This window comes from Xenia sp. Carnegie-2017, unplaced genomic scaffold (genome assembly GCF_021976095.1).
Source record: "Xenia sp. Carnegie-2017 unplaced genomic scaffold, XeniaSp_v1 HiC_scaffold_24, whole genome shotgun sequence".
Lineage (NCBI taxonomy): Eukaryota > Metazoa > Cnidaria > Anthozoa > Malacalcyonacea > Xeniidae > Xenia > Xenia sp. Carnegie-2017.
This window is the reverse complement of record NW_025813487.1, coordinates 11299115-11325317: the sequence shown is the minus strand read 5'-3', so window position 1 is coordinate 11325317 and position 26203 is coordinate 11299115. Positions and strand designations below refer to the sequence as shown.

The following is a 26203-nucleotide window of genomic DNA, read 5'->3' as shown; positions in this document are numbered from 1 at the left end:
ATTCCACGTCAGATCATTACTAAATATGACTCCAAGTAGTTTATAACACTTTACCCTTTTTAACTAAGTTATTGCCAATTACCATTGGTCTCATTAGTTTGAAGCGGCTCGCGAAGTTAGTTACCGTTTCTTTACATTTCAGTGGATTGAGAATCATGTGATTTATTGAAACTGACGTACTTCACAAAGTTATTGAGAGAACTGATCGAGTTACTCGACATAATCACCAACGCAGTAGTGTCATCAACAAATTTCCCTTCTTAGATGTCAGTCTAATATTATGGTACTTGTTATAATCGAAAGTAGGATAACAAGGAGTTTATTTGCTCGTGGAATATCACCATTAGGATATATCCAGTCTGAAAAGATAACATCTGTTCTAGAAGCCTGCTTTCTTTTAAAAAGGAAAATAGAAGCCCAATTTAAAGTACAGGATGAACCTCCAATTTGATCGTCTCATTCTTATAGGCGATCAAATCCTTTACTGAAATTAGCATTGAAGAAACGGGCGCAAGCATTCCCATTGTCAAGTGCTTCGTAAACATGTTGTAGCAAAAATAGTAATGCGTGCGTTTTAGAAACGCCTTTTTACATGCACGCAAACTGTCGATCACCAATTTTTCCAGTAAGTTGTATAAAAAATCTTTTACAGAAGAATTCTTCCATGATTTTAGCGAGAACACGTGTCAGGGAGATTGAACGCAAATCACTTTCGAAAAGAATGAAGCTGAGAGACTTTTGGTACTGGAACTATGATAGATAATTTTAATAGTTCCGGGACATGTTTTTCAATGATGGATTGATTATAAATGTCCTGTACATGTAACCACTGAGAGTTCTAAAGCAAATTCTTTTAATACCCTGTTTGAAATTCCATCTAGATCAATAGATTTGGCTACTTGTATAGCAGAAAGTGACTTGAAAAAACCTCTTGTTTGAAAAATCTCTTGTTTAAAAAACTTCTTCAAAAACGAGGAGCCGGCCCGAAACTTGTTGATTTATGCAAGGAGGTATTAGGGGAGTGAAGTTCTTTGAATACTTAAGAATGGTCGTTTACTTCATCTACAAGTACTTTTATGTTACATTATCTCCTATAGGGACCGACCGTGCCACTCCTGTTGAGTATCCAGACCCATAAGTGTTTTTATTTGTTTCCACAATTAATTTGTGTTAGCCTGAGATAATACTGCAACTTCAGGAGTGTAATAAAGCGATTTTGCTGTTTCAATTTCCTTTTAGATTTTACTCCTCTAATATATAGTGTCGCTTATACGAGCAATGCTTATGCGACAATTTTTATGAGACAACTGTCTATGTTCGTGTCAACTATACAGGAAATATTTGCTAAGAGTAACTGTCTTCGTGCAAAAAATATAAAATACTCCCAAAATAAGCAAAGTTCTCGCCGACATTTTGTTTTTGCATAAGCACGCTATCACTTCCGTCACATTTTATTTGACAATATTTTTCAATGACAATTTCTATTTGTCACATAAAAGCTGACACGCCAGCTTTTCAACAAATGTAGAGCTATTGCCTTTTAGAGCTATTGCCCTTTGAAAATGCCATATTTCTGGCTCCATATACAATCTTTAACTGACGCTGCGAAACCAAATCTAAAACTAGGTGTATCAAAAAAGGTAGACTCTTAGAAAAAGTTCTCTAAATCATGAAGCGCGAGGAATAAAGCCAAAGTTTCGGTTAAAAGTACTTTAACGTTCTCTCGTGCAGTTGGTAATAAAATTTTTAAACATACAAAACATTCTTATTAATCCTATGCATTTCATTAATTTGCATAAAATGCATAATAAAATTAGCAAGCCAATCCCTAAAGGTATAAATGTTCTAATAAAACCTATAGAGTGAATTGCGAAAGCGCGAAAATACCCAAAATTTAAAGATCTCGCGTTGGTCAGCACTTGCTCTAAATTTCTTGAAATTTTGTTAGCTTGTACAACATAGTACATATTTTGATCCGGGCGCGCCTTATTTTGGAGAACGTTTCCCGATTATTATCTTATTTTTTTATACACCTTGTATAGAGCTGACTCCCTCATCGTCGACGTCAACGAACAAACTCTTCGATAATCGACAAATAAACTAGCAGAGCGTGGCATTTTGAAAAAGACATTGTACCTTGCAGCCTGCGATTACAGGTTGTCGCACAGATCTTGTAAAGTCGAGTAGATTCGAATTCAAATCCATTCCCAAATATTTTCTATAGTTGTCAAATATTTGTGTTAAAAATAACTACAGCAAAAAATGTCCTGGTAAAACTTAAGCGGTGAAGTGCAAGTACTGTTCAAGTATTAATAGAAGTAGCAAATGCATCAAAAATTATGTACTTCAATACAGTGAATTGTGCAGCCACATTGCAGTCCTTAATTATCAGTAACTAAAAATGAATATTATTGATTTCACTAAATCAAAAATATAAAACAGAATCTTTGTCACTGTGAGAGTACAAAACGTTCCAAATTTTGAACACATCAAAGTTCTCACTGCAGTAATATAATGAAGTTACCGCAAGTTCTCTTCGAAAGAACAAGCCTAGCTAGTTTCCGTAAAGTTCTTTAGCACTACCCCATGTTTTGATACGATAAATTTAGACAGTTTAATCGCTTAGCGTACCTTATTTAAGATCATCAATCATCACATTTCGTTTCACAATTATTACATTTTCGATAAATATTTCTTGTCGGCAGGAAGACTGTTCTCAGAAATCTTCGAATGAGGTCGACTGCTAGGAAACGACAAATAATTTACCATTGAAATTAAGCTAAATGTTTTCCAGCGTGGAACTCATATAATATGGAGTCCATATTAGAACTACACAATAATTATTGTTCAAGATATTTTCCATAATTTATGCAATTTTTTACAGCATCATGCGTCTTTTATAATTACCTGTGCTCTTCAATGAATCTCTTCAAAACTTCGTTTGGATCACCTTTCGATTCTATAAGAGATGTGAATGATAATAATGAAGAGAAACATTTTTTGTGTTCAAACAATAAAACCGTGTATAAAATCCTATATAAATCTACCCGCTCGAGCTCGCTTCATTGCTTCGAGCCTACGAAGTCGCTCCTCATTTTTTTGTGCCAATTCATCCACGTTGAAACTTGTAGCGGAACTCAATGAAGATCCATCGGGAGTCACCGACTTGAAGTCGGAGAGCTGAAAATAATTGTGAAATAATTGTAAAATATAAAATAATTGTAAAAAAAATTAAAATTTATGTAAAGATCATCCAAAATGTGCAATTTATAAATTGTAATTGAGTATCCATATGTTATTTGTCGGATGGGAAGTCCGGATGGAAAAATATTGCCTTGAGGTCTCAAGAAGAGCCCGAGGTCGCAGGCCAAGGGGCGTTTTTGAGACCGAGGGGAAATATTTTTGTGTCCTAACCGACCTAAACAGTTATTTAACGTAACCGTTTACATTTAAAAAATAACGTAGTTTTTTTTTGCTAAGGGCAACAGTCTTATTACATTATGCAGTTAGATTCAAAAATGGCGGCAAAGTAAACAATCTTTGCTCTTCGTTTTACTTTGGAAAACTCATAACTCGCTTAAAATAAAATTATTAAAGTTAAAAGTTGGTTGATGATTTCTTTTAAAACAAAAACAAAAAAAACAAAAACAAAGCAACTCTTTGGTCAAGTATTTAGCTATAGGATTCTGCACCACGATCAAATATCGTAAAATTTCGCCCACTGCTACAGCCAATCAGATTGCAGAAAAGGGTGGCATTCTGCCCGTGCTTAATTTTAAAAAATAAAATTCTATTTGGCCATATCAACCTTTACCCATAGTAAAAAGAAATGTCGAGACACAATGAACACCCGTGAATGAAAAATTATGTCTGCACGTAGGGCAGTATATTTGTCACACAAAACACAATTTACCTTCGGAGCTTTCGCCAAGTCTTGCAACTGCTTCCATCGTCGACGTTCCCTCGCACTTTTTAGTCTGGGAGGAAATTTAACAGCATCGTCTGCAGGGGGGTGTGAATTTGATTCAACCACGGGAACAAACTGACTGTCGGACTGAAGCAATGTCGTATTACTAGAAGGGCGCTGTAAAAAACAACAAATATATTATTATGCAATCCAGTGGAATTCTTTATACAGTTATAGATACATTGGTATGACGTCATTTGTGATGAGAACTACAAGAGTGGCCGCGAGCCGTATACAATAAAATGAAAAAATTCCCAAATAAAACTGGAAAACACTTGGAAAATACAAAGTCAAGATTTTGCAAATATCACGCGTACACAATCTATAGGATTGAAGTTCAATGCTATTGGCCAGTATAAGTCGAGTGCAAGAATATGATTCCAATTGTTCTACAACACTCCACGTTCACATGTAGTTGTAATTGTTGTAATTTCATAGGCGATACATTCCAATTGTTCTACAACACTCCACGTTCACATGTATTTGTAATTGTTGTAATTTCATAGGCGATACATTCCAATTGTTCTACAACACTTCACGTTCACATGTATTTGTAATTGTTGTAATTTCATCGGCGATACATTCCAATTGTTCTACAACACTCCACGTTCACATGTAGTTGTAATTGTTGTAATTTCATAGGCGATACATTCCAATTGTTCTACAACACTTCACGTTCACATGTAGTTGTAATTGTTGTAATTTCATAGGCGATACATTCCAATTGTTCTACAACACTCCACGTTCACATGTATTTGTAATTGTTGTAATTTCATAGGCGATACATTCCAATTGTTCTACAACACTCCACGTTCACATGTATTTGTAATTGTTGTAATTTCATAGGCGATACATTCCAATTGTTCTACAACACTCCACGTTCACATGTATTTGTAATTGTTGTAATTTCATAGGCGATACATTCCAACTGTTCTACAACACTACACGTTCACATGCAGTTGTAATTGTTGTAATTCAGGTGTTCTTTGAACACTAGTATCAAATTCACAATCGGCTTCTCATCGCTCATATTTGATAAAATACGTCAGGGTTGTTGTAGACCTTCATCGTCGATAGAATTACAACAATTACAAGTATAGGTGAACTGGCTTAAGCGGGCTCGTGCGCCTAACAAGTACACAGGAATTGCAAAATTTTTGTCGTAATGAACTCGCTAATAAGCCAATAGAGGCCATTTTTAACAATTGTAAATATTAATTAAATAAATCAACATTCTTATTTGACAAGATGGAAAATTCAATGATGCAATCAAATTGAGGTTGTTTTTCATTTTATAAAGAGTTTAAGCATTTTCCTATTTTTAGGCGATTTTCAAGTGCACATAGCAAGCAGGTATACGATTCGAGGGCTATAAAAGAGCTTCTTAAGAAGTTCAATGGAGCAGCGCGAACCCTACACAAAAATTTAAAAACAAAAGCTAATACGTTAACAAAGAAGAGCTGGCTAACAGTAGAAAACAAATGAAAAATATGCACCACATGTAGTTACATAATTATTTATTCACAACCGATACTTTCAACCCTTGGCCAATTTAAGCTCAAATATATTCATAGTTTAAAACTCACCCCAATATTGCCCAAGAAATCGAGATTTTCTTTGTCAGATGAAAGTGTAGCATCGTGAAGAGTTTCCAAACGTTGCTGTTGTTCATTTAGCAAAGATTTCTGTTGAACATCCAGTGCACTCGACGAGGTCACTGGCTCTGGATATCGACTCAAGAAATCTCCGCTTAGAGAGCTACTGTCTAAAACAAAAAAGTAAAAAATAGTGGGCACAGTCATTTGGTAGCAATAACTAGCACAAAAATATAATCACATAGTCAAAAACCGACAGAAAATTTACTTAATAGCCATGCCTTAAGTAACTAAGTTACTGTAACATGGTTATTTTGCGTTGAACGATGTACAGTACACAAGTAAGGACCAGGTACAGTAGAGGCCCGCCGTAAGAGCGTCTTATTATAGTAAGCTTTCCCAAGTCCATGGTGAGTAAGATGAAAAATTCTCCCTCTACAACACACAATAGTCTGTCCGCCATATTAGTAGAAAACCTATAGCTGCAGTGATGAGAATTTATCTTGACTTTTAGCTCCTTTAAGCATTGGGCCTTCGAAGTATTGTACCAACATAGTCGCCATGACGTCACATTAAAACACATTACAACGTCACACATATTAACGTCGCACATATCAACGTCACACATATCAACGTCACACATATCAACGTCACACATATCAACGTCACACATATCAACGTCACACATATCATTAAACTGAATGACTGGAATATCTCTTGCTAAAACTTGAAGTTAGAAATTAAACTATAGTCCTCATCATTACACGCACGGCAGAATGAAAGTGTCTGGAGAAAAATTTTTGCTTTAGGCAAGTCACAAAGTACAGACTTATTCACTTAAAAGCAGCGTTGCAGCTCAAATTTCTCATAGCAAGTTAGGCAATTCTATGGCTTCAGTGAAAAAAATTCCCTTTTAACTTAATAAAAGTATCGCTTCAAAAACAACAGGAGCGATTGAGGCATTCTACTTTAATACATTCAATTACCTTCATATTTCAACTTATTGAATTCTATGATTGCATCATTCACCTAAACAGGAAACAACACCGTCAATTATTTAACAAATAAATTACATTTAACCGTCTCCTGTTCAGTTATAGGTACACGGGTATGACGTCATTTGTGATTAGAACAAAAAAGTGATCAAGTGTATCTAGAGCTGAAAAGACAACGGTTAAATGTCATCTATTTGTTTTATACATCATAAAACCAAAAAATCCCATTTTTGACTGGCAAGCAAGTTGTCTTTGTTTGACGAAGTACAAATCAACGTCTGAAAACTCGGTTTTTTCTTTTATTTATGCTCAACTGCTTCAACTAGGTTTGCTGATATTTTCATACAATATAGAACAAAGTATATGTGCATAATGCTTAACATAAAATTGAACAGAAACCGGAATGCTGGTAACAAAATCATTGTCCATCGCAAAAAAGAATATCCCCTCGGTTGAATCGACAAACAAAAGTACCGCTTCGTTGCATAAATGCTTTCTTCGGCGGTAATGTTCATCTTTGTTTTTTGAAATCTTTACACACAAAGTTGTTCATCACTAAATTTCGGTACATCCCAAATGTAATCGTCAGAAATAATGATAAGCAGTCGTAAAAATGGTAAAAACATAAATTGTGATTTAATTTGAAAAGTATTTGTGCGAACTACAAAGCTGTTCAACAGCACGTTACAAAACCAAACTATATAATAAAGACGTTGATTATCGTAGTTAAAAGCTGCTCTAAGGCCCTAAATTGAAGCCTTTAAGATGCAAGACGATACAAAGAACACAAACAAATCAAAACTTGTCTCCTAAATCACAAAATAATGTAACTATACCTGAGCATCGTGGTACATCTGTGCACTACCATTTTGTTTGCGAAATACGTTGTCGAAAACGTTTCCAAATGCAGGTTTCTTGGTCCTGTTTTAATATGATCACAAATGTGTGCGAGAATTTAAGTTGACTGTATTTCTAAAAGCGAATTTTCCGAAAGTTTGTACAAAGTTTTTAGAAATTTCTGCACCACCCAAATTCAGTACACACTGCACACTGCGTGACGTAGAAACCAGAATTTTTCGAATTATTATACACTTCTCTTACGAGCAGACGCAATTCTCATTTTGAGTGCCGGTTCAATTTATAAACGACTCAAACGACGTATGAAAAACCATCTCTTGTACTTTTTTGGGCGTTTTGGCTGTCGTTGCAGCAATAACAATCATAACATGTTATTTCAAAACAGCAGCAGTCATATAGCTAGTGTTTGATTCAGCCATACGAAATTTTTCGCTTCAAAAATTATCGCTTCGCGCGAAAAAATTCGCAAATGGAAAACCGGCTTTATGGTAACAGAATTGCATTTATGGTTACAATTACAATTTCTGTATTTTATATTTTACATCTCTATCATGGAAACCAGCTTTTGCTGACGATACCAGCGTGGGTAAATAAAGTTATCTATCTATCTATCTATCTATCTATCTATCTATCTATCTATCTATCTATCTATCTATCTATCTATCTATATTTTTGTATTTCTAGAGTTCCAGAATATGCCAAAACTGCAGAATTCAAAAAGATCTTTTAATCGCGTGATTCAAAACCGTGTTTCGTTACCTTCCTTATAATTCTATTGATGTGATGACTGAATTAGATACGCTGGAATGTTACATTCCAATGTACGACGAACGTACGACAGAAAAGCCTCAACTGGCAACATCAACAGCAAACTTAAGCATGGACAGTCAACAATAACTTTAAATTATACCTTCTATTTGCGCTGTTCTCTCGAAGTTGGACATACTTCTCCTTAAAGAAAAATAAAAGTTTTTCAAGATAGCGATAATCAATACAAAAAAGAGCGCTTTTCCCGACAGTTCAATGAACGAACTCAGCCGTCACATGCTTTGCTAGTGAGCTAAAAAGTAGCAGTTTGTAACTTCTTCAGTGAAGAGCGAAGTGAATAGTATTTCTAACAGTCAAAATCGTCAAGCCTAGTTTCGCCAATTTAACATCACAGGAAACTTGCCTTACATGAGGAAACCCCTCCCCCTTTTACATCAGAGACATTTTCTAGGAATAATACCTTCCCTGGGGAGTAGCTAAATTTCCTAGATACACTCCCCCCCCCCTACTTAGGAATTTCGTCTGACCAACGTTTGATCAAACTGTAAACATTTTTTCCCAAATGAACTTTTTCGGAATAAAAACAATTTTTCGTGCACCTTATTTTCGGAAAGCTGTTGCTGAACTTTCAATTCCTCCTTCTTCAACTGTCGTCGCAATGACGTCAGCTGGCTCAAAACATCTATGTCAGCAGTCGAACTCGAAGGACGCAAACGAACATCTAAAGCAGAAAAATTATCAGTAAGAGCTGTTTTCTCATTAATACTAACAAAATATAGGTACCTGAAATTCTAGAAGTTTGACTTTAAGCAAGCGCGTAAAAATTTTATTTGTTTTGGAACAGATTTTCATTTCATTTGTACCTATGTACAGCTGAACAACCTTTTCTCGGTCCTGCACTTGAGCAAGGCTTATCTCTTATTATTCATTGTTAGTGCCTATATACTAAAGCTAAGAGAAATCATTTCCCAGTTATCAGTTGCTAGAAGTTCCTATAGAAATGAATTCGTTAAATTGAATGTTTTGCTCGGTGTTCTATCAACAATAAAAACATCATGTTTTGTTCTAATATCTCATAAAAACATTCATTGAATAACAAACAGATTTAATAAAAACTGACAACAGGTTCGTGAGACTAACTAACTGGTCCTAAATTCAGCCAATCACCAATCCTGATCACAGAAGAGAACTGACCCGACCTGGCATTTACCATCGTGCTTTTCGTAGAAATCATTCTCTAAGATCTTAATTCAACATTACCTTGACCATCGTCAAGTTCAAAGTGTTCGAACAGATTTGAATGAGAGTTTCCTTTTTGCCGTCGCCGTTTCGTACTCGTTGATGGCGGAAGTTGATCATCAATAGACGATTGCTGTTTCGATGCCTTAAAACAGGAACAATATCACTTACTAAATTGTCTATTTATGGACGAGACGACATAAATTACAATAGGCACGATATTACACAAAGCAGCTGAATGTACTCTATGTCAAATACCATAGCCGTAGGGAAGCGGGGCGCTAGTGGGGACACTTTAACTTCACTAAATTTTGCAATGGGATGTCTTACCCCTCCTTAGAGTCAAAAATGACTACCGCTACCGGGTTCAAACCATTTACTTTAATCAGAAGTTATGCTAAGATCATATCGTAATAATGGAGATGACTGAAATTAACACGATTTGCGACATCATGAACACGTCCGTCTTTGTCAATGTTTAGTAAAGCTATAAAATTCTTTATACCCATTTAAAAGTGCCACTGAGATAGTCCCCATTCTTAACTCTTCAGAGAGTAAAAACGTACATAATGCACACGCAAAAAATTAAGAAAAATCGTCTTAGTCTAACTGATATTGTAGTAGAATACGTAGCTTGCAATACGTAGCCACCAATCGTTCTTGCATCAATTTTACTAAGTGTACTTAAAGGAAGACTAAATAATAAAGATTCTATTACTTTCTCCAAGTACCTTGTTGGTACAGGACACTAATGACACTAAAATATTTGAAAGTTTTAGACCCCCCCCCCCAAAAAAAAGCTTAAGAGAATAAAGGTCAGCTATCAACTACTCGTCGACTTCAGCCCTCCACTCTCCCAAGTTTAAATTTCCTTCCTACGCATGAGCAAAATCATAACTCCTTGAAGAAAAGCTTTGTGTACAATTGGGCTTCTTTTTGGAATTCGAGTCCATCAGATACTAGAGATGGCGAAAGCGCGTCGCTTTTTCAAAATAAAGTTGCCACCTGTATTTTATTATTTAGTTTAGTTTGTCGTCATATTTAATAATAGAATAAACTTCATAAATACCTAAACCTATCTTTTAGCTCTGTATATAACTACTGTTATCTTATTTCTGTTATTTCTCGTTGCATAGAATTGTATTTCTACAAAAACACGCCCTACGTAGAAATAAACTTCGGTTAACGAGGACAGAGTGTCAAAACAAAAATTTCCATTCATTCATTCATTCATTCATTCATACGTTATTGGAAATCGATTCTAGTCTGTAATCGACCATGGATTAGCTTAATGGAGCTTTAAACAAAACGAGAGTCGCAGACTTGTTAAACATGAAATCAGAGAGGAAGTCAATCCGAATTGTCACTCCTGCAATACTGATATTTTTCAGTAGAACTAAAGTTCAAGTCTGTAGAAAATTATTACAAAATGTTTACATATAGCAGGAGAAAAAAACCAAGGCTGTAGTTGCCCCTGTGTAAATATAGCAGGAGAAAAAAACCAGGCTGTATTTGCCACTGTGTAAAACATGCCTCAATAAACTCACCTTATTTTGGACAGCTGGTACAGGAGATGGTGCAGCTTTAGTTTTCGTCTGTAAAGTCTGTATTGGAGGCGAAGATGGTTTCTGTGTCTGATCAACTTTATTACGTAAAGTAGGTATTGGAGGAGAATTGGCCCTGACAGAATTCTTCTCGGCTGGAGGCTGAGACTTAATGGACTGACTGTCGTACTGAAAAGAGACACGGCGAGATACTAAAGCTCAGTCATAACATAACATTCATCAACATCGATCATAACATTCACAACACGCTCACAACACGTGATATCGATACTGAAGATAGCATGTCGTAATCATCACAGTATAGAGAATATACAGTAGGTCCATTTCGTGTACAACTGGCTGCTGACTGCTGTATATTTAATTACATTACTGCTTGCCGTTAACCATTGCGTCATTACTGTTGGTAAAAAAAGCAACTGATTGGTTGTCACTATGGTAATCACATGCGTAATAAGATATACTTGGCACGAAAAAATTCAATGGAGTGACTCTACTGTATATTCACTATATTGAGGTAATCAGTAGCGGACCATTGTTAGTCGAAATAAATTAAAGATGCTTAATTTTAAATTCAAAATACCTTCACAACAAAACTATTGGTTATGAATTTCTAAAGAATTAAAATTTCACCAGTCAAATTAAATCTAAAGTATTTGGAAATGTAATTATATCCAAAAATGAGGTGTAATCACTCAAATTGATGTACCCTAGATTCACCACTGGTAATGACCGACCACGTGCATTCACTGCACGCTCAAAACACGTGTTATCGAGCCTTATGAAACACATACATTTGCTTTGGCGGCTTTCAATCTTTCGTCCAGCTGTTTTCGCAACTTCTCCTCCTGTTTTCTGTCTTCTTCCAATCGTTTTCTTTCAATTTCCTTCTTCTTCTCTTCAGCTGCCTTTCTTAGTTCTTCGTTCTTCTTGCGTGCCTAACAAACAATCCAACAGCCATCGTCACCAGTAACGTCAACATCCTTCAAATGTTACGTCAGATGAGTCTCGCATTCTGACAAAAGTTTGATGGATGTTATTCACTCGGACAAAAGTTAACGTTTGCCATTTATCATTGTTTTTAATTCATAAAAGCTCCAGTGATATAAAGTGCATATACCCCACCCTCCCTCCCGAGTCTTTCCCTCGCTCAATAATCAATCAATATAAATTTGAAACTTAGTCATGAATACATGTTGAAGGAAAAATTAAAACTTATGTTTTAAAGTTATCTATTTCGCATCATTGTAACTTTAAAAAAGAACTAAAAGATGTTTTTCGTGTTTGCAAAGGCTTATGCCAGCTTCGGAGACGTTTGTGAGAATTGTCGAGCATGTGCAACCACTGATCAGCTCTCAAGTTCTCCCAAAGGTCTCCTCGGTTTACATAAGCCTTTGCCAACACAGTAAACATCTTTTATTTCGTAATCATTACATTATCAAGACAGAAACGACCGCTAATTTATAAGCTATATACGTAGCTATCATTCAAAAAATTTCCTTTGTTTCAAATGAACAAAATGGAAACATACAGCTTCCTCCTTATCTTTGGCAGCCTGTAATTCTTTCTCGTATTCTTCGCGTAGTTTCTTTTGTTGCTCTTCGATTAACTTTTCCTATACAACGTACAACAACAAACCCTTATCAACCGAGCACAAGGTCTTTACGCAGAAACATAGGACCGAGGTTTTTTTGCGCAAACCGAACCCGAAGGGCGAAAGTTGGACAAAAAGACAGAGGTATGATATTTCTCTGTAAAGACCGACCAAGCAAAGTCAATAAAAGGCTTATCATGTAGCATTACCTAACCTGTAATGAAGCGTTGTTTCATTCTCGTCGTCAATGTTTTTCAAGTATTGGCTTTCATTCCTCTAGTTTTTCGTCAGTGAAAAGTAAACCGTTTGAAATTGTGTCGTATGGATATTAAAACTCACTGTCTGACTTACGTTCGTACATGTTTTTTACTTCGCTTTTATTTTCGTTTTTAAAAACGGTTGACGTTGGCTTTAAGAACTTTGTTTACATTTAACTATAAAATTACGCTTATCGAACCGTCGGTCCATTATGAGAAAGGAATGGACCTGCAAAATTGTTCCTAAACCAATCAAAACATGCCATTTCACCGGAAGTAACGCGTGCCAATAATAATAAACACGGGTAACATGGGGCAGTTCAGAAAAGAAGTAGTAAATCGTAAATTCAGTCAAACCTCACATAAGCGGTCAGTGACTCCCTCGGCACCACGTGTCCTCTCATAACCTCTCACAAGGTCCCCACTTTTGAGAGGATATGTGAGGTGATATTTTATTGACAAGGATCTGAAAGCTATGTCCGCTTAAGAGAAGTTTCCTTAAATAAAGAATCGACTGTGTAACCATATATTTGGCAATGCGGACCTTATGGTCAGTTGGAATTTTCCCGCCACTCGGTCACTGTCCTTGGACGTTGAATGACTCAAAACAACCGATAAAAGCAGTCCGCAAAGCGAAACAAAACAAAAAAGTTTGAAGTATTGTAAAACGACATTCATAATCCAAGATGAGGTAAGTTTTTTAAAAAGAAAGATGGTCCAACTACAAATTTTGCAGTATTACAATCATTTACCTTATACAGATGCCATGTGGTTCAGGATACAAAAGACCAAATTTTATACACGTACACACGACTCTCACCTGCTTTTCCTCGATTTCACGGATTCTGTCTTGTTCTTCTTTCTTCTTTCTTTGCTTCTCCTCGACCTGGAGCATCGAAATTTTCAAGCATTAACTACGATTTTCAACAGCGATGTGGAAAGACGCATTGATGTCAGGCCAAAAATTGAACGAGCACAACGCAAAGAAGGTAAAATACAATTCCTTTGTTTGGTTTTACCATGGACATAAGTCGACTCGAATGAAACAAACATAGATTTAGTTTACATCAAGTGCATTAAATCTAGCTGCCTTGTGTTTCAGAAAAACTGACCTGTTGTTTTAAAAACTCTTTGTATTCAATTTGAGGATTCTTTCGCACTGTATCCTATATTTCATAACATATAAAAGCAATGAACGTTAAAATTGACCTGTTGCAAAGACAAAAATATAACAGTACATATGACGTCTACGATAAATCAGTTGCCTTTTCTAATAGGAAACCGACTACTAACATTTCCTTGAGAGGCCATCACACGATCCACTGTTGCTGTTGCATCACCTTCTAAAGAACAAAAAAATTTATGAACAATTAAACGATAAAAGGTCTTAGGTTTCAACATAACATCACTCCTGATGACACTAGAGAATGCTAAATCCTCAACGTCAGACTGTTTTTTGATTAAGAACAAGCCATTTGCATAAATATGAAGTTATATCATCTTTCTACTCCTGAAAAAGACATTTAAATACGCTATACATGAAGTCTATGTAAATAAATAGATAGTAAATTACCTGCTGATTTAGATTCGCCGTCACGATTGGGAATGTTTTTTAATAGGGAAGAATCTTCAGTTTTTCCATAGTCTCGAGGACTGATGATAGTGCCCTCTTTGTTGTATTGATGCATTTGACGTAGATCAGCTGAGAAGACAATATAATCTCTTCAATAGAGCACGGAAATATCTAATATTTTTAAATATAGTGTCTAACAGTCATTAACAATGACAATGCACCATTTGCCTTAAACTATAGTGTGTACAGTAATATAACAGTCATTCACTATGGCAATGCACCACTTGCTATAAACTATAGTGTACAGTAATATAACAGTAATTAAAAATGACAATGCACCATTTTCCATAAACTATAGTGTGTACAAAAATCTAACAGTCATTAACAATGACAATTCACCATTTTCCATAAACTAATGTGTGTAGAGCAATCTAACAGTGATTCGCAATGGCAGTGCACCATTTGCAGTAGAGTACTTCAACTCTTGCATTAGAAAGTCTTTGCAAGCAAACAAAGTTTCGAGTACACACGTACACACTAAGTTGCCAGACGGATCCCGTATCGGTGCACCGCCACCAGATTTGCCCCATGGATTGTACACTTCAACTTCGCGCTCCAGTTTCAAGTTATATCTAGACAAAAAAAAACACTATAGAAGTAGCAGTATAACGTAGTCGTTTTTCACTTACAATACTTTATGGTGTCATCACGATCTTAAATATCACCATAAAGAGGCAATCAAAGCATTTTGCAATCAAAGCATTTTGCAGCAGGATTGCCAAAAGCTACTTCTAGCACAGTATTTTGCGCCAATACATTACGCTCAATGGAACATGATCCAGTTCTCAAAAAACGGAATGCGCAAATTCTTATTTGCCGTTTTATTAGTTATCCAGTTTATTTGACTTTTTGCTGTAACATGGTAGCCTAAAAGCAGCCGATAATTTGATATAGCAGCACATGCACTTTGAACCCCCCGCCCCCCTCTCTCTGTGAGTCATTGCAAAAAACTAGTAATAACAACCATCTCTCAGTTATTCATTAAGTAACTAATACGTCACTTTGGGGGCGTGTCTACAACACTACAAAGATCTGGCCGGTTTGTCGACGAGGACAACCAATGTCAACTATATCTTATTTGATAAGAATTAAGATGTCTTCATTCAAAGACAAAATACCATTCATTAAGTAAAACCTATATATATATAAAAATGGTAGGAAAAAAAATTACATATTCAATATTTCGGCTTAATTTACTTTTTCGCACAACAACAGTTTTTGAAACAGCGCAATCTAGGAGAGCGAAACTTGTTTATATTATTCTATACAGCACAAAGTCATTGCACTACGCAAGGAGCGTAGCCAGCCGGCAGCACAAAGTCATTGCACTACGCAAGGAGCGTAGCCCGCCGGCAGCAAAAAATCATTGCACTACGCAAGGAGCGTAGCCAGCCGGCAGCACAAAATCATTGCACTACGCAAGGAGCGTAGCCAGCCGGCAGCACAAAGTCATTGCACTAAATCATTGCACTACGCCAGCCGGCAGCACAAAGTCATTGCACTACGCAGCGTAGCCAGCCGGCAGCACAAAGTCATTGCACTACGCAGCCAGCCGGCAGCACAAAGTCATTGCACTACGCCGTAGCCGGCAGCACAAAGTCATTGCACTACAGCCGGCAGCACAAAGTCATTGCACTAGCCAGCCGGCAGCACAAAGTCATTGCACTACGCAAGGAGCGTAGCCAGCCGGCAGCACAAAGCGTAGCAAGCCAGCAGCACAAAGTCATTGCACTACGCAAGGAGCGTAGCCAGCCGGCAGCACAAAGTCATTACACTACGCAAGGAGCGTAGCCAGCCGGCAGCACAAAGTCATTGCACTACGCAAGGAGCGTAGCAAGCCGGCAGCACAAACTCATTGCACTACGAAAGGAGCGTAGCCAGCCGGCAAGTTTTGGTAATGCAATGTAAATTTTAGGGTACTAATAGAAAATTCGCAGACTTTGTACTACACCTTCCCTATTACTGTGGGTACCTTTCCAATTCTTCTTTGTTCTTCTTCTTTCTTTCCTCCTTTTCTTTCAACTGGCAAAAATCAAAACAAATTATTGTTGAATTTTCAATAACGTTATAAGTAACCTCAAGAATTATCTGCGGCTTTTAGCCAATCATGATCGAGATTGCATTAGCATTGTAAAATATTAAACAATTGTTGAATGAGGCGAATAACGTTGACCGAAGTCTGCATAGTTCTTGCTATCATGCAAAACCGAATTCAATAACTGTTTTATTATTCACTTCAACTTTCTGAAATATTATTAAAACTGATCAATGTAAAACATTTTCAAGACTTCACTAATTTGTCCTTATCAGACGATTTATTCAAGGTCTTCTCTTTAAATGTGTTTTAATGTTCAAAGCCGCTTCCTTTTTGCTTAAAAGCTTTTGCATATCGTTTTTAAAAACTGTGGCAAACCTCGCTTTATTAAATAATTTTTTCAAAACCGGCTTTTAATGGCGTCAATAATCAGAGGCGTAACTAGAACTTTAATTGGGGGTGGGTTGCATATTCATATATTTCGTTGTGCCCTACTGATTTCTTTTGAAATTCAATTAACGTTCTAGTTACGCCTCTGTCAATAATTGTAGAAACTGTTCTTTGTAGATATGACGTCATAATTACAGATATCGAGGATCATTTGCAGGTGGTGGACCAATCAAAAGCGAAATTTTTCATAACTGTTGTTGAACTTACTTGTTTCGACAATTCTTCGCGATATAACTGTTGTCGATTCCTACTGTCCACAATCGGAGATGTATCAAAACCTGAACCGAACCCGAACCCTTGATCAGATAACCCGTTGCTCAGTGGATTAGGCCGATTCAAAATCGGGGGATTTCTATTTCCCATGGCACCTTGAGAGAAGCTATCGGGGACCCAACTCGGTTGATATGCACGGACTAACGGTTCTACGTAAAAATGCAATGGAAAAGTAAGGTTGAAAACACCGCGAATCAGTTAATGTCACATGCAACTGATAACGTAAATTGCTTCTTTCGCATTAAGGCTGAAACACACTGGGCATCGCGCGTCCAAAGCGAATTGATGCGCACGCGTCAATCGCTTGAACGCTAGAAACACACATGCAGCGACCATCGCGACATTTACCGTGGCGTCTATTGAACATGGCGGTGATTTTAGTTTGTTACAGACACAGATATCATTTAAACTTTTTATTTTGGCCTTTATTATAGCTACTAATATATGAATATTTACTCAGTACAAACTACTATGTGGAGAAAAGAGAACAAGCCAGTTAAAATACGCCAATATGATCATAGCACATTACGCGTATATCGTGGATAATCCTATTCTGTGCATTTAGGTTGTGCATTAGGGTTCCAGTTTGTAGCTCCTATTGTCCCTATTTGATAAGTCATATAAAAACTGAAAGATTCCAGTGTGAATTCACTGTATATTGCCTTCGTTTTCCAAGGTATAATCTATAAATTTCGTATGATGCTTATGACAGGAAATATGATATGCATTTAGGAAGTTAAAATGTATCTATTGACCAATCAGTGTAAAGCGACTGAAGCGACCAAAGTCAAAAGTTCAACATGTTGAACTTTCAAAGCGACTAGCTGACGCGACTACGCTACTAGCTTAGTAACCACGCAAAGCGGTAGTTTTAGACGCGCGACTAAAGCGACTGCCTAGTGTGTTTCAGCCTTTACACTCGTGTTCAGATCGGAGGCGTCCGGTAAAAATCACATCAATATGAAAACACGTAGGTATTTACCGGCGTTAGTCGAAGGCTCGATAAAGGACGTAGAATTAGACTTCAGAGAAGAAAATGCATGGTCGATAGGATGGGGATTCGAAAGGCCGTTATGCTGAGTCGGATTCATATACCCTGCATGATAACGTTGATCGTATGCAAATTGATTCGGCCCAATGGCGCGAATCTCTGGTGCCGGATAATGTGATTGGTATCTTGGACTGGGAATTCGAGGATAGTCTTTATACATCTGTTCACGCTGGACATGTTCATGGACTGGAAAGGAAGGGTCGTAACGACGAAACTCTTGACCAACGTTTACCTGGTTAAAAACAGATTTTCAGAAGATACGAGCAAAACATGAAAAACTACATGAAGTAATACGTCATACCGTAGAATTTGGACCTGCCTCTCGCTTAACACTCGCATTTTCGTGTGGCAACAGACCTTTCTCTCTAAAAAAGATATCAGTCAAAATTGACAGTGACATGTTGCTAAGACTATAAAAAAGGACCTGGCACATTTTTGGACTGGGAAATTTTCTCCGCTCATGATTTTTTTGTGTAATGACTGCGAATCAAGTTTTTCAACTCAGATCTTTCGAATGTTCACGCAACAAGCAAAGTTTGGGCAGCATTGTTTGAAACACAAACAAATTTTCTTTGAATTTATCTGAATGTATTTGAATTTATTTGTTAAATGACAAAAAAATTCAGTAAAGCAAAGAGAAATCCTTTTGCTAAATCCTGATGCTAAATCCCAGAAAGGTGTTGGGACTTACTCACTACAGTCAAAAATTCTGAGACACAAACCGGACATCCGTTAAAAAAACACTATCATGCAGAAAGATATCGTTCCATTCTCACACTCTGTTGGTTGGCTTGATAAAAACGTGTATCAAACAATACTGTGAGGGAAAATATTTGACGTAGCAGATTTTCAAAATACGCACCGTTTTTTCTGTATCTCCCTTTCTTTCATTTGAGCCTGGAGCTCTTCACGATACTTGGATTGGCGTTTCTGCTTCACTTCTGGAGTAATGTCTTTTTCTACAAATGTATGAAATGATTCGTTTGGCCTCCTTAAGCTTTTAGAAAGCCCTGAGAAGGGAAAGTTATCAAAAGACAGCACGTAAAAACCTAAAGCAGTGATATTTATTTCTTAAAAATCAAGCAACGGGCGGAATCCCAGCCTTCCCTGTAATCTAATTGGCTGCAGCAGCGAGCGAAATTCTACAATATTTGACCGCGGTCCGGAATCCTATAGCTAAATACTTGAGGGGAGAGTTGTTTTTTGTTTTGTGTCTGTTTTAAAAAGGAAATCATCAGCCAACTTTTGATTGCAATAATCTATTTTAAGTGAATTTTGAGCTTTCCAAGGTAAAATTAATATGAAAGTTTGATTGTTTACTTTGCCGCCATTGTTAAATCTGACTGCACAATGTACATAATAAGAATGTGACTAATAGCAAAAAATTAAATACGTTATTTACTGTTTAAGTCGATCTGGATCGAAAAATATTTCCCCTCGGTCTAAAAAACGTCGCTCGCCTGCGGCTTATGACTCTTTTTGAGACCTTGGGAAAATATTTTTCTGTTTGAACCTCCAGCCGGTAAATAACATGTATATTTTCACCACTCAATGCTACTACTTCTACAGAAGATGTTGATTATTACCAAGTAGAGAATGTCTTTTGTTCGACGATGAAAAAATAGCGTTCAAGCTATTGCTTGGAGCAGTACGTAAATGGGATTTAAATCATGGTTAAATTGCACGTCTCACTTCTGAGTCACCATGAATTTAAAAAAACGCATGATTTCAACTGTTATGACTACAACAATTATGACTTAAACAATTATGACTTCAACTATTATGACTTCAACTATTAAGACTTCAACTATTATGACTTCAACTGTTATGACTTCAACAATTATGACTTCAACTATTATGACTTCAACTATTATGACTTCAACTATTATGACTTCAACTGTTATGACTTCAACTATTATGACTTCAACTGTTATGACTTTAACTATTATGACTTCAACTGTTATGACTTCAACTATTATGACTTCAACTATAATGACTTCAACTATTATGACTTTAACTGTTATGACTTCAACTATTATGACTTCAACTGTTATGACTTCAACTATTATGACTTCAACTATTATGACTTCAACTATTATGACTTCAACTATTATGACTTCAACTGTTATGACTTCAACTATTATGACTTCAACTGTTATGACTTCAACTATTATGACTTCAACTATTATGACTTCAACTGTTATGACTTCAACTATTATGACTTCAACTGTTATGACTTCAACTATTATGACTTCAACTATTATGACTTCAACTATTATGACTTCAACTGTTATGACTTTAACTATTATGACTTCAACTGTTATGACTTTAACTATTATGACTTCAACTGTTATGACTTCAACTATTATGACTTCAACTATTATGACTTCAACTGTTATGACTTCAACTATTATGACTTCAACTGTTATGACTTCAACTATTATGACTTCAACTGTTATGACTTCAACTATTGACTTCAAGAAACCTTTTCCCTCATCATCTCACCCCATCCACACCATAAATATTGTTTACTGGACGAAGCTGCATACCTCCAATGAGAGGTATAGCAAACGGTGGGGCAGATCTAGATATACGGTTATCTGAATTCTCTTCTCTTGATTCACGACGTTTCACACGTTGATCGTCCATCGATCGAAATTTATCGTTATCCATATTCCTAAGTCGCAAATCATGACCATCAACTTTTTCAGGTAGATCCCATCGTCGCCGCGTACCATTCTGCAACCACGTTCTGCAGGATATTGACATGATTTTATGTGGACAGTAAAGAATCCTTTAGGGGTTTTTTATTAGGAGTGATTTTATGTTAAACCTCGAGTTCTTACATACTCCTGTCGAGTACTTCATCAGGAGTTATCTAACGTTGAAACTTGAGTTCTTTTCTACTCCTGTGTAGTGTCTTCATCTGGAGTAATCTGATGTTCAAACTTGAGTTCTTTTATATTCCAGTCTAGTGTCTTCATCAGGAGTAATCTGATGTTCAAACTTGAGTTCTTTTATATTCCAGTCTAGTGTCTTCATCAGGAGTAATCTGATGTTCAAACTTGAGTTCTTTTATATTCCAGTCTAGTGTCTTCATCAGGAGTAATCTGATGTTCAAACTTAAGTTCTTTTATATTCCAGTCTAGCGTCTTCATCAGGAGTAATCTGATGTTCAAACTTGAGTTCTTTTATACTCCAGTCTAGTGTCTTCGTCAGGAGTGATCTGATGTTGAAATTTAAGTTCTCATATACTCACTTTTCATTCTCGGGATATTATGTTCGATCTATCTAACTTGTGACGTCACATTGCATACTGAGAACAAGAATTATTAGGTATATTTATTGATATGTTACTTCAACAGGGCAAAGTTACCTTCATTGCGACATTATACAAATAAGATACTGGCTACTGGTCTTAACATAAAGTTGTCAGGAATCTGAAGAGTATTTGAAATTTTGCGACTCATAATGCAATATTACGTCACAGGTTAGATAAGTTTGAAATAAGAAAAATTCATAATCTCGAGAAGGAAAAGAGGCATGCATAAACCTTTTTTTCGAAAGTACTCTGTCATTTAAAAAGTTCTGGTCAATGCACATAATTTAACTAGCAATATTTTCTGTTCATAGGCACTATAAATATTCTCCCAGTATGCATGTTATCTTACTGTTTTTGTGACGTACGCCGCGATTCGTCTTCAAAGCGCACATGTCTGAAAATATTGCATTGCTCACGATCAATAAATATACATGAACACTGAAAAACACAACAAAACATCTTTATCAAAAAATAATGGCGAAACTGCAGAACAAAAAAACATACGCCGTCAATTGTAAAGTCAATAATTGAACTTATACCCAGCTAAACGGGTTTCTTTAAAACCATACAATACAAAAATTCCGATTTTTCGATGCATTTTGTGTAGAATGAAAAAAAACGAGATGAGGTGTGACAAGAGGTGTGGTTTGTGTAGAATGACAAGAGGTTAGTTTTGTAAAATGGCAAGAGACCACATTTATATCGCAAACTGACGCCATCATTGACAAACGCTGCTAAAACAATTTAAAATTAGCCCAAGAATGTGAAACATTTACCTCGGGTCAGAGTATGGATCATCAATTTCATTCCTATGAAGATAATCATGTAATCAGCTTCTCATCTATTCTAGCTCAAGTATTCGAGATAGGATAATCCAACCAACAACACCAGAATTATTTCAAATGATATGTTGCGGTTGGGATTTAGAATTCGAGGTAGATTAGCAAATTTGTCCTTTCAAAAACAAATTGGATCTTTAGATATGGATTGTGTCGCCTAATGAATACAATTTACATATAGTTATTTCAAAGTTTAAAACCTGTATCTTCGTTCATCTTGTCGTTTTCTTTCCAGTAGTTCCTCGTAAGCGTCGTACAATTCATCCAAAGTCTTTGGAAGCCTGTCATTTCGCACTGAAGCTGAAACCGAAAGAATCTTTATACGATATAAATTGACTGGTTTCCACATTAGATAAACACTGGTGAAAAAATGACAACCGAAAAGGGTTATACAAAGACTCAATTAAAAATTCTGGCCACTCCTGATGAAGATTGAAGATACTACGTAGACTGGACTATATAAGAAATCGTGCCTAAAAATCAGATCACTTCCGATTAAGGCATCAGACAAGAGACAAACTTGATGTAGATACGTCTGACTTTAAAAGACAAGAGTCGGACTTTAAGCAACAGATCATGTATGAAGTGGAGTAGATGCTGCAGCCATTAACACAAACAAGGCTTGAAGAGCAGTTCCACACAGAACACACTAAACTACCTTGACGTGCATTATGTTGCTCTGCTAAATCATTATACGTTCTTCGCTGAAATGAAGAAATTGAAAATATTAAAATGAGTAGCCGAATGAAATTGATTATAAATTGATGGGAATAGCTAAAGCAAAAAAATACTGCATAATATCCAAATGATCAACTGAATCTGAATTAAAAGTGAAATTCACGGATAAGGCACAAAAAAAGCTCGACAAAACCTATTTAATTTGGATTCTTTTGTAATAATGGCAGCTCTTGCAGCAAAATTAATTCAGGCAATTTAAGTAGTTTCATTTCATTTACGTCAATCTTCAACAAAATGTCGAAAACTGAGGAAAAGTGAGAATGAGTTTGGGTTCAAAAACATGATCATATACAAAACAAGTAGAAAATGCTAAAGTTAGACACGGCGATCAAAAAAAAGCATTATTATGATTGAGAAAGTTCACAAATCTCGTCTAAAGAAAAACGATCATGTTGCTATAAAGGAAAAATCTCAAAGAAAAACTTTCACTGACCAAAAATTTCACAAAATCAGTTTCTTTTAACGTCAACTGAACTCAATAAAAGAGATGGACATAAAACGGTCAATAAAACGCAATTCTTTTATGCAACAGATTTTGATATCCCCAAACCTACTTGCGTATCTCTGAGGTCATCGCCATTGGACAGATAACGAGGGTAGACGTTGGTTTGAGCGTCGTACGCCGAGTCGAAATCTTGTTTCATTGCGCTCTTGGTAGGTGGCTATATTAAAGTAACACAACAGTTGAAACGTGTACGTACATAGTAGTCCCTCTTTATACACACATGCTCATCACTAGCTCGAGGTGAGGAAATCACGCGCCAGTGTGCATTTGAAAAAAATAAATTCGTATTTGTCGAGAGTGAAAAGACTGGGACGAGTTACTTCCTAGGCTTATAATTGCTGCTAAGACGAAAGCTACAGCCCCTTGAGCATAAAGTTGCAGCACAGCATAATAAAGAAAACAAGAGCTACTGGTCGTAAATTTATAGAGGTGTACAAAAATCTTAACTATCCAATTTTCTATTAAACTACAGCGCAAACTAAATCATTTATGAAGTTATAGTTTAATCATTTTAGTTGAAATCTTTTTGATATTCTGAAATTGAACGGAGAAACTACAATATTCGTAATATCGTTGATGTGCTAAAGGCCATTCCATAGGTATATTACATTTCTCATTGATAAGTTTGAATTTTAGTTACTGCGTACTTTCAATAACCACGAAAATATACGTATTCGTCTATAAGACATCTTGGGAACGAGTTTCATTTGTGTTTCAAGTTGTGGCAATCGCAGTGAACTCACGTATATTTAATTGGGTCTGGTTGAATACTGCTCTTCATACCCCTATATTGCCCTGCGTGATTGTGAATTTAATTAGATGGTGGACTGGGGAGACAGGAAGTTACAAAAAGTGGAAGCTCACCTTTTCTTTTATCTTCCTGGTCTCATTACCTCTTGGTGCTTTTTCACCTGTCGTTCTGTATTTTTTCTACACACGTATTATCAATCATTGACACGTCGCTTGTCGACACAATGAAAAACATTCAGGCTCAACAGACAGGGATGGGGCAAGGAGAAGTAGGGGATGGTATGGTGCAAGTCAAGGTCACAATAGAGTGAATATACAGTAGAGCCACTCTATTGAATTTTTTCGTGACAATTATATCTTATTATGCATGTGATTACCATAGTGACAGCCAGTCAATTGCTTTTTTCTGACCAATAGGAATGATGAAATGGCTTGACATGGACCTACTGTATATTTCCTATACTGTGTCATAGTGGATATTTTCCTTATTAAATCCATTCCAGTTGTATGTACACAAATATATTTTATTCAGATGTACAAAGTACCTCTGCCAAAAACTTTCTGTATTCCTCAGCTCTTTCCTTTTGAAGCTTCTCTTTAACATTTTCATATGCACCAAATTGGAGACCTCCTTGCAATGATGAATAACCTTCTTTGGCTGAAAAATTTACTGTATAATTAAATACTATTCTTTACGATTGCTAAGAGCTTTCAAACTTTGAAGACTTTAGTTACCCCCCTTACTCCCCCACAGCCAATTGTAGAAAAAAATATACAGTATGAAATAAACTATTCCAGGAATGAAGGACCCATCTATTTCATGGGATATCTCATTTCAACCCATGCCTAACAACAAAACTCAAATCATAAAACCATGGGTGTAGGAAGATCAATAATTGAGGGGGGGGGGGTAATATTTATATATGCATGTTATGTTCATTAAGGCTATGTTTACATGATACCGGATTCGCTCAACACGACATCTTCATTTGCTTTCAAGGGTTAACTGTTCGGAGCAAAAGCTTATTAAGCTGATAGATTTAGTCTATTTATTTGTGTTTCTGACGTTGAAAAATTTCCCTGCCTTTTAATACAAAGAATATTCAATCTGCTATGATAGCAATCCGGCATAGTACAAACGGGGACTAAGTCTTGACCCCTCACCACTAATTATTGATCTCTCTATGCCAATGCATTAAACAATTAACAGAAAGCTCCAGCAAGCTGCATACGGCTTCTAACATTCACACAACATTTAATAAAAACAAGCTCATCATCATATCATTTCCCAACCTTTTTGAGGCTCCTCTTGCTTTCTGCTAAAAAGTTTTGAGCAATGAATAAGAAAATAACACAGACTATGAATAAAAAGTGAATGGTTTCTACCTGATAGTTTTGTGACAAGTTAACAGATGTTGATTGTCCAGGTTAATGCAGTCCTGATATAGGCCATTGGCTGACAATTTGACAACCTTAGCAGAAGTCATCTTTAAAGTCAAGTGAGGGCATTTACGACATCTGTCAACACCAACACCTACGGTTGTTCTCAGGAATGCACTAACCTCAGCAGTCAACATGCGTAAAAAAAGTAAAAATATTGAAATTTAATTTTACTCAAACTAACACGCTACTGATCTTTCTGGGAGATTGATCAACTTGTTCATAACTTGTCAGATTGTCCTAAAAAACAACATAAAACAATTATAATAACGTTCTATGTACAGAAAAATAATTCCTACACTAAAAGCACCTATATACTTAGAAATTTCAAA

The 26203-nt window shown here is 36.2% G+C and overlaps 1 protein-coding gene across 6 annotated transcripts in view; it reads right to left on the bottom strand.

Moving 5' to 3' along the window:
• Positions 1-26203, bottom strand: part of LOC124450329 (centrosome and spindle pole-associated protein 1-like) — a 32468-nt gene that overhangs the window by 5502 nt on the left and 763 nt on the right. Inside the window, exons 2-34 of one of the 6 annotated variants that reach the window (XM_047000975.1) lie at positions 26056-26111; positions 25725-25750; positions 24977-25089; positions 24546-24611; positions 23731-23838; positions 23097-23142; positions 22639-22738; positions 22376-22408; positions 21949-21993; positions 20827-21029; positions 19140-19236; positions 18579-18642; positions 18209-18509; positions 17161-17375; positions 16441-16490; positions 14943-15040; positions 14409-14537; positions 14129-14178; positions 13948-14001; positions 13656-13721; positions 12516-12599; positions 11779-11922; positions 10970-11155; positions 9444-9567; positions 8783-8904; positions 8326-8366; positions 7394-7478; positions 6549-6591; positions 5554-5732; positions 3914-4084; positions 3048-3180; positions 2908-2959; positions 2632-2743 (exon numbers count right to left, since the gene is read on the bottom strand). In XM_047000975.1, coding sequence (XP_046856931.1) covers positions 2674-2743; positions 2908-2959; positions 3048-3180; positions 3914-4084; positions 5554-5732; positions 6549-6591; positions 7394-7478; positions 8326-8366; positions 8783-8904; positions 9444-9567; positions 10970-11155; positions 11779-11922; positions 12516-12599; positions 13656-13721; positions 13948-14001; positions 14129-14178; positions 14409-14537; positions 14943-15040; positions 16441-16490; positions 17161-17375; positions 18209-18509; positions 18579-18642; positions 19140-19236; positions 20827-21029; positions 21949-21993; positions 22376-22408; positions 22639-22738; positions 23097-23142; positions 23731-23838; positions 24546-24611; positions 24977-25089; positions 25725-25750; positions 26056-26111 — 3354 coding nt within the window. In that variant the 3' untranslated portion in view covers positions 2632-2673. Of the gene's footprint in view, positions 1-2290; positions 2744-2907; positions 2960-3047; positions 3181-3913; positions 4085-5553; positions 5733-6548; positions 6592-7393; positions 7530-8325; positions 8367-8782; positions 8905-9443; positions 9568-10969; positions 11156-11778; positions 11923-12515; positions 12600-13655; positions 13722-13947; positions 14002-14128; positions 14179-14408; positions 14538-14942; positions 15041-16440; positions 16491-17160; positions 17376-18208; positions 18510-18578; positions 18643-19139; positions 19237-20826; positions 21030-21948; positions 21994-22375; positions 22409-22638; positions 22739-23096; positions 23143-23730; positions 23839-24545; positions 24612-24976; positions 25090-25724; positions 25751-26055; positions 26112-26203 lie in introns of those variants that run through there. The other 5 variants (XM_047000974.1, XM_047000978.1, XM_047000979.1 and 2 more) reach the window with 5 other exon arrangements.